Genomic DNA, 9,676 nt, shown 5'->3' with positions numbered 1-9,676 from the left:
TAACTTAATTCGCTTCATGTATCAGAATTTTACCATTTATCTGTTCAGGGAACTAAAAAATCAGTAAAATATAATAAATTTGTCTCTTCAGTGTTTCTTCTTTCATTTTAAGATGACTTTTGTGTTTTTGCATGAATTTGTGTAATAAATTTTTGATTATTTTATTTCTCTGTCATGTTTACTAGAAATATAAAATACTCCAGTGTTCAAACAGAAAGCTCATATAAATTGATACATTGTGATTTTTCCACATTATAAAGTGACCATTGTTGTTCACAGTAAAATGCATCGGTCAACAATGCAAGTCAATCGATCATTACCTTGGAAACCCCTTTCAACTTCTTGTCACTATAGTTCTACTTCTCATGCAGAAAGGACAACAGGATAAAATGGTCTCAAGGTTAGTCTTTTCTTCATCAAATGTAATTATAACGAAAGTGTACTTATCTAATAGTCTAATAGAGAGAGCCATGCAGAATTTTATTATTTTATATCAGTGTAAATGCTCTGTTAACTATTTCTTGCAAATGAATATTGAATATTCTAAGATTGAAAGAAATACGAATGTTTTAACTACGCCTTCATTGTCTACTGGACATTGTTCAACTTGTGTTGTTCTCTAATACAGGTAGGGATAAACAAGATACTCAGTCACTAGTGTCATCGATCTAGCACGTTAGTGTGAGCTCGTCCTTCCCGTGCGGCAACCATGTTCTCATTTTTGGCGATTTGATCGTTCGGTTTCGTCTGCTTACTGCATTCTGAATTCGTTTTGATGCAATTAAGCCAGTAATTTGATTTTTATGATTTTGCCTATTTGGTGACGTCTTAATTTTTTTCTAGGAATTCGCGACCGCCCACTGCCTTTTCGGTGGCATCTATAAATCAAGCCGCCGAAGCCGATGACGTTGAAAACCTCCTACACAATATTGTAGATGGCGATTCTCTTCCTTATAATGAATTCGGTGAGCAGGATCAGCAATCGGAGGACGAAAAGTCTATAGTTCCTCAAGATAATGAGGACGCAGGAAACATCGAACACCGAGTTGATGCTGGAGATTCTTTGTTCAATAATACAATAGATGAACATGGCCAGAAGTCAGGGGATGAAGAGCCTATAGCAACTCAAGATAATGAGGACGCAGGAAACTTCGAATACCAAGTTGATGCTGCAGATTCTTTGTTCAATAATGCAATATTTGAACAAGGTCAGAAGTCTGGAGACGTAGAGCCTATAGCAACTCAAGATAACGAGGACGCAGAAAACATCGAACATCAAGTTGATACTGGAGATTTCTTGGTATATAATGGAATAAGTGATCAGGACCAGCAATCAAGTAACGAAGCGCTAATTAATTATCAAGATAACGTTGAGCCAGAACTTTTCACGAACGAACTTCCTGCAAGCGAAACTCACGGTACTCTCAGAGATTTAACAAGCGCGAAGTTTCAAGAAGAGCCGGAGGGTTCTGGACAGGTGACGAACGATAGTGAGGAGGAAGAAGAAGTCCCGGCGAATGCAAAAGCGTTCGTATTTGCCAGTAGATTAAACCTACAAGTTCAGGATCAACAGGATTTTCACGAGACTCAACATGAATCTCACCAAGAATCTGCTACTGAAGAAGATGAAAAAATAAACCATTCCGCAGCCCAATTACATTCCAGTCCATATTCAGCAGAACAATTAATTCAACCTATAGACCACACTTCTTCAGAAATGGAGGGATACGAGCATCAAGGATTTAAAAAAGATGAAGAATTTCAAATGGCAGGTAGATCTCTCAGAAGTAGCATGCGTAGAAAAGGCAGTGGTTTGCCGAAAAACGTAACAAGTGTGCCTGAAGAGGCTGAAGATGATGAGGAAGAACACCTTGGTAATGCAGAAGGAGGTTTGAAGCGACGCTCTTCTCAAGAAAAGAATAAATCTGGAAACAACGAGGCCGTAAAGTCAGCAGGTAGAAGAGGAATTTACTCTCTGTCCTACAATAAATCAAGCGACCGTAAACTCCGCGAAAACACTAACGAGATCAACGCTCAAAATGAGGACGAAACTTTCGGGAAAATGGAGAGTGAATCAGAAAAAAATAAAGCCAAACGCAAGTGGTCCTCAGAAAACATCACAAAAAGCCCGGCTGTTCCAGAGAATCTGGCTAGTGAAACAAAAGCTGAATCGAACTCGGGAAAAGATGGCCAAGATGATAAAGAGCCTCGACAAGCGTCGCTGCTGCTTGTCGGCCCTAAATCGGCGGTGAGGATTCTGAGTTCATTATAAGGTTGATTATACTTAATTCTGAGAATAATTCATTATAGTTTGCATTAAATAATATGGTAAATATTAATAAACTTATTAAGGCCTGATTTCGTTTTCTTACAGGGGAAGACAACGCTCATGTACAACTTCCTTGACCGTACTGAGACCCCGAAGCCGACGCTCGCCATCGACTATATGTACGGCAGGAAGCAGGGACGTATCTCAATGGTACGTCAGAGTGGTCTATCTTCGAAATTTCATCTGATCCATATTTATGGAATTTTTTATGCATTTCGCGTATTTTATTTCACGTCTTGATGTGATACTTGAGATTTTTCCTCAAACGAAATGCAGGAGTAAATACACATTAAAGTTACTGCAAATCTGTCTCAGTTCTCTCAATCTAATCGAGCTATTGTTTTAATTTTGGGGAAGTATTATTCTTCTCCATTGGTGTACATTTTTAGATCATGTAAATGTTTTCTAATTAATTGAACGAGAAGTTGGAATCACATCTATACACCGCTGTATGCAGGTTAAAGACGTGTGCCACCTGTGGGAGCTGGCAAGTGGAACTATGGACCAGCTGCTGAGTACGGTCATCTCCAGCTGCAGCCTCAACAGCCTTGCCATCGTCGTGGTGTTGGATCTGTCACGTCCAGAACTTGCCTATGATGAACTCGTCACCATCATTGCCAAGCTCAAAGTGAGTGTTCTTGCACGGTCGTGATGTCGAACTATTGTGGAAGTTCCTTGAATAAATTGTTCTGTAGCGAGCGGACTCCTCTCTTTTCATTTTCATTTCATGGAAAAGAGGTCTGTAGCGAGGATCTATTAACCTCTCTAATATGTACTATATGTTCATTGATATAGGGTTGGATCATGATATCTTTACGCAAGGAACAGCTCATCATATACCACATGCTCTAGATTGGGACGGTCTCCACTGTGTGGGACAGCATTATAATCGATCCCTTGCGTGACTAGCAAAAGACCCGGTAGGGTTCGTCCCGGTATATATTATATAGAAAAGACGTCAATCATATGGCTACGGTGATGCCATTGCGAGGGAAACGACACATGATCCAATATAAGGATCCGGCACGATGATAAAATATTAAAATAATCAATATTAATAATTGAGCTCAAAATAGAACAGTAGGACGATGAGTTTTATTCGTTAGAATATCATGAAATGCAGGTACATCATTGTATTGCTGAGTTTTCCTTCTAAAGAAGGCTACTGATAATTTGTTTGCTGTAACAGCGTACCGTCTTGCCCGCAGTCCGAGATAAGCGACGCAGTCAAGAAGGCGAGCGTCCTGGACCCCTCATTGGCCAGTCGTCTCCAGCAGGAGGCGTGGGCCCGCGTTGGGGCTGAACATCAGGTGGGTAATGAACATCGGGAGGGTGATGAACACCGAGAGGGTGATGAACATCGGGAGGGTGATGAACCTTCCTAGCTAATGCCAAAAATGTTCACTTTTGCTTTATTTTTTTAATATTCCTACCCCAAAAAAGTAAATTTTGATAATGTTTGGATAAAGAATCCATAGTTAGTCAGCAGCATAGTAGGAAGAGATTTAAAGACCAAAGTGTTTGCACGTGATATAAGTGCGGGCATGATTCTTGCTGTCAGGATCGAGCTCGCATCGAACCCTTCCCGGTGCCGCTGGTGGTGGTGGGGGGCAAGTACGACATCTTCCAGGACCTGGAGCCTGACAGCAAGAAGGTCTTGTGTCGCGGCCTCAGGTCAGAAATTATGTATTCTGTTGTATATATTATATTATATTCTGTCAGAATATATAATACAATAATATTTTATATATTATATTACATATTTTGTGTTATATATTCTGTCATATATATTCTGTCAGGAATTACATAATGTCATAATTAAGATTTTTTCCTTCGTAAAATTGCATATTCTATGGATTTATCACAAAATGTCATGAGTGAGATTTATTTCCTTCGTAAGATTGTATATCCTCTGAATTTATCAGAAAATGTCATGAGTAAGATTTATTTCCTTCGTAAGGTTGCATATTCTCTGGATTCGTCACTTGATGCATCATGCAAAAACGTTATGAGTGTGGTGACATTTCGTGTAAATAAATGAGAATTCGCAAAAACGGTACGTTACTGATAAAATTGTAATAAATATTTCAATTTTCATAGGAAGACGAATATCGTTTTCACGTGATGGAAAATCTCTCTGGGATATCTTGACAAATAATTTACGTCATATACGTCGTCCCTTGAATACTAAATTTTCATAAATTTGCATCACGTATAAAATTGGGAATTATACACAATAAAATTCCCACATTGTCACGATGTTTGACAACGTGGGAAGGATTAAGGGCTCGATTTTGGTTGCCCAAACTCCCAGCTCATTATCTCATTTAATGTTTTGAACATACAAATATTGAAATATATATAAATATTCAAATTTTTACATTTGTTCGTAGCTAGATTCGCGAGTTACAGCCATGTTCTGAGCACCTAAAGTGCACGACAACACGTTTTTAAATTTTTTTTTTTTTGCTGCTAGATACACGTGCAGCCTGCCACATTTTATTCATGAGGTTTATATACATCTAAAGTGTGTATAAAAATTCAAAATTATTGTTTTACCAGATTCGTGTGTCACACAAACGGTGCAGCGCTGCAGTTCTTCTCGTCACGGGACGGCGGGCTGGTGAAGAAAGCAAAGGAAATTATGTCGCACTACGGGTTCGGGTCTGCAGAAGTGTGAGTCATTAATTCATGTACAATAATCGTAATCACGGTTAATAAAACTGAAGAAAGTAAATAATGACTAAACTAATACTGGATTAGAGACAACAATGGCTAAACTAACACAAGATTAGAGACAAGAGTTCGAAGAGTTGTTCAAATTACACAAATTATCAGCGGGAGTGATATTGTCAGATATATTGATTGATATAAATGAACTTCAAGATATTACCAATACATGAATTGCGTGAAACTATGTAAATTCTAATTATCATTTAATATTCTACAGATTCACGTATTTCGGTTTGTAATACCAAAGTGGCCCAGTGGTTAGGGCAGGGTGGCCCAGTGGTTAAAGTTCAGAGTACCAAGATTGGCGCAGAGAGGCGCGGGTTCGATCCCAGCTCTGTGCGCCAGTTTCTGGTCAGAATCGGCGAGGAGGCCGGGCGGTTAAGCACAGCAGATTTGTAGCAGTGAGTTGAGAGTTCGAGACCTCAAAATGCTGTGGATGTTCTGCGATCTTAAGAATCGGCGACAGGCCTACGGCCTAATAACGCTGAAACCGCTATTATTATTAAACCGCTATTAAAAGTCAATGTATAACATACAGAAATGCAATTAATGTGGTCATTAAAATTGGTCAGCCATGCGAGTACTAGTAAACTCCGAGTTAATATAGACTCAATGCTGGCTTCAGAAAGTAAATTATTTCTAAAATGGGCTGTGAAGTGAATTTGATGAGTGCAACCTTAATCACACATCTCATTTGAATTTATCTCACGCTGATAATTACGATAACAATAAAAATGTAGACCAGCCTGAGCCAATGTTAACGCGAGGCTTCATCAGAAGCAGATAAATAAAGAATTAGAGACTTTCCTAATTAATTATTTATTAAATAAAGTGTTGAATAATTTTTACTATTGCTGGTGCGGAATTCACCAATGACATCAAGTCTGCATATTGAAACTTTTCAAACTCCTCCAGAACAGCCTCGTATTTTTTTCGGTGGCCTAATGGATAATCGTGAATGAATTCAAGGCAACTCTAATTTTGGTCAAAAAACTAGAGTATCAAAAAGTGAAAAAATATGGAGTCACTCTGCATGCGCTGATGTTTCAGATTAAGGTCAAGATAAAAAAAAAGTGAACGGCGAAAAAAGTAATCTAGATTCTGTTGGCCAGGAAATCTCTGGCGCAAGACTACAACAGACCCCTGATCGTCCCGTGCGGCAGCGACAGCCTACAGGTCATAGGGGGCGGGGGCGACAACCCCGCAGGGATGACCACCGAGTATTGGAGGAACGCCATTGCCACCAAGTTTCCCAAGGTCCTCATTCTTTTATGAGAAAAAATGTGAAATTTAACCATTTATACTATAAGTTTCCTTACATAATGTATCCTACAACGTGACTAGATTTTTTTTTGTTTTAGACACATATTTAATTTGATGACATCTAACCCATGTGAATTCTAACCCCTTAACTACATAATTGTTAAGTTAAATGTTCTTTGAACAATAGATAACTTAAAGTATCATCATTAGATAATAGGCATTTTAATATAGTTGATTCAATTAGTTTAGTATTCAATTACGTACAATAATTTATTGGTATAATTGGTATAATGAAACCAATTATTTATTAATTGGTATAATTATTTATAATTTAATTTACAACCTGCGTACAATAATTCATTGTTCCGGACAGCCGCAAGACGACAAAGGATCTCGTGCGCGCTTGCCAGATGATCCTTCCAGAGACTCGAACTACCGAGAGCCTGACGTGGATAATCTTCGTGCCCAGAAAGATCAGGTCAGTTTGTAATATAATTCATGTTTTAAATACTTAAAACGCTCGTAACCATTAATGAGTTAAACACTTGATACGGTTGGAACCTTATCTGCTGGATCAGATCAGATCCTCTGGATCAGATGTGGTCATGTTTTTGCACAGTTGAAAACCTAGTGCAAAAAGCGGTAAGATCTGAGTGCTAGTTTCTATGGGTTCTCTGCGGAAACTTCATCACAAAATACAATAGCAGACTACTATGTTTCCAGAAGGATCGCGAGTACACATATTTAGGCATGGCAGCGATAGTTGAAATAGATTTAATTAATCTCTAGAACAATGCTCTAGGAAGCAGAAACATGTTTAATACGGGAAATATACCGTCAATGCCGATAACCTTGCCTCAGCACTTAAGTCGTCCGCATTTGATTCAAAACAGCTCAGTAATCATCATGCGGTTATCGAGCCTTAAAAATCGTAGTTGTGACCAAGATTATACGTGTCAAGGGGCGACGTAAGTGCAAATATGTATAGTGGCGTCTCATGTGTAGTTTACGATATCAATTGTTCAACCTCATGTGTAGTTTACGATAGCAATTGTCCAACCTCATGTGTAGTTTACGATAGTAATTGTCCAACCTCATGTGTAGTTTACGATAGTAATTGTCCAACCTCATGTGTAGTTTACGATAGTAATTGTCCAACATTGTCTGACGTGCAGGAGCTGGAGAGGCTGTGTCGTGAGGCAGGACGTCTCAACGAACGCTACGCAGACCTCGAGCTGTGAACACAACGTAAACAAACCATCAGTAATTCAACCGTACAAGCTCGGTTGTTTTTCAATCGTTTTTCGACCATGCATTCATCCTCTCATAGTACGTGATTGGCCCAAGAGGCGCATTAATCTAAATTTAATTAGAACGTGGAATTTTTATGTATAAGGTTTAAGCTCACGACGATAAACAAAGAAAAATGTACAACTCAATAGGCACGAATGAGGCCATCTAATTTATATGGCAAACATAGCAAGGGCTCAGCGGAATAACTTTTATTAAGAAACCATACTAAATAACATTCAACGATGATCGAGAAGTAGTAAAAGCTGTCATTACTCACAACAATAAAATGCGTTGACACGCTGCCTTCGTTTGCCCAGACGCAATTCATAGCTCGAATATTTCACGTCCGTCGCGAATGTTTACTTCAATAGCAAAATTATCATACACGTACAGCACGTGTACGAAGAATGTACCTATCAGTGTACACATGTACCAATAGATATGTAACGCATGCATGAAAAGCCAACCTAACTAAAGCTAGGCTGTGAAATCTAGTTTCACCTGCGCACAGCTCCTTCCATCCCCGAAACAAGAATCGAAATTCGCAAGAAAGAAAATAAAAATAATTCAATCAATCGCAAGTGCCTTCAGAGACGACTTATGAGCTTGGATCTCTAGTCCAGCTGAGCATAGCAGTACACTTAACAAGTTACCGTGCCATCCAACGACTGCTCTTGTCTTCATGTTGATTCAGTGACAAGGCGCCTTCACTAGTTACACTACATCGTAACTAGTTGCTAAATAAGTGACGTGGTAGCATGTAACTTAGATTCTATGGAAAACAGCACGGCGCCTTCACTGGTAACACTACATCGTAACTAGTTGCTAAATATGTGACGTGGTAGCATGTAACTTTAATTCTGTGGAAAACCGCAATGTGCCTACACTAGTTACACTACATCGTAACTGTCTGCTAAATAAGAGTGACGTGGTAGCATGTAAGTTAAATACCATATAGTCTATCCTTGGGAATGTTCAAAGTATGAAAAAATCGCACGTATTATCTACATTCCTTGATCTTCACAAAGCTCTAAACCGAATACAATTAATCTGCGTTAAAATTATTCTTAAGAGTTAATGGACGTCGAATAACTTCAACAGATGAGATATATTTGCACTTTTGGCTCAAGCGATGTGGCAAGCAAATTGTCATATGCATTACAATGAATTAAATGTATTACCGACAACGCGTTTGAATAACAATAAAAAATGAAGCAACTGAAATATTTCCACGTTACAATTCACGTAAATGTCACTGACATGCATTCTGGGAGATAACCGCAGGTTTCCATCGTCCAGGAGTCGTACTATCAAACACAGTTACGAGTTCGTGACTTCGTCAGCCAATCACCGAGTTCATGACTTCGTCAGCCAATCACCGAGTTCATGACTTCGTCAGCCAATCACCGAGTTCATGACTTCGTCAGCCAATCACCGAGTTCGTGACTTCGTCAGCCAATCACTTAGTTAGTGGCTTCGTCAGCCAATCACTGAGTTCGTGACTTCGTCAGCCAATCACTGAGTTCGTGACTTCGTCAGCCAATCACTGAGTTCGTGACTTCGTCGTCAGCCAATCACTGAGTTCGTGGCTTCGTCAGCCAATCACTGAGTTCGTGACTTCGTCAGCCAATCACGGAGTTCGTGACTCCGTCAGCCAATCACTGAGTTTCTAACTTCGACAGCCAATCACTGAGTTCGTAACTTCGTCAGCCAATCACTGAGTTCGTAACTTCGTCAGCCAATCACTGAGTTCGTAACTTCGTCAGCCAATCACGAGTCCATCAATCACAGACGACAAATCAGCCGCTACTTGTACATGAACGGCACCGTGTGCTGTTAATACGACCCCTGCCATGCCACGTTATGATCACACGGCCGCTGGTTCCAGACGGGAGACTCGATTGGATCAAGTGCGAATTTTTTTCTCCGTACAGACAATCAACAAAGAACAAGCGTATACAAAAGCAGCAAATAAAGCGTCTTTACCAACGTAAGAAACGCAATTATCGCGTAAAGAAACGACCAAATGATTTTCAGTTGGATCCTGCAACATATTTC

General features: G+C 39.5%; 1 protein-coding gene across 1 annotated transcript; it reads left to right on the top strand.

The window, feature by feature from the left end:
• The first annotated feature begins 363 nt into the window (after positions 1-363).
• Positions 364-8,792, top strand: LOC108673763. Its single transcript, XM_018161633.2, has 10 exons — positions 364-400; positions 844-2,248; positions 2,375-2,479; positions 2,787-2,957; positions 3,538-3,639; positions 3,891-4,003; positions 4,892-5,005; positions 6,175-6,319; positions 6,699-6,803; positions 7,501-8,792. The coding sequence occupies exons 1-10, from the start codon at positions 366-368 to the stop codon at positions 7,564-7,566; spliced, it is 2,361 nt and encodes a 786-aa protein (XP_018017122.1). The 5' UTR covers positions 364-365; the 3' UTR covers positions 7,567-8,792.
• Positions 8,793-9,676: the final 884 nt, after the last annotated feature.

Source organism: Hyalella azteca, unplaced genomic scaffold, assembly GCF_000764305.2.
Source record: "Hyalella azteca isolate HAZT.00-mixed unplaced genomic scaffold, Hazt_2.0.2 contig4675, whole genome shotgun sequence".
NCBI classification, from domain to species: domain Eukaryota; kingdom Metazoa; phylum Arthropoda; class Malacostraca; order Amphipoda; family Hyalellidae; genus Hyalella; species Hyalella azteca.
This window is presented reverse-complemented; position numbering and strand designations above follow the sequence as displayed.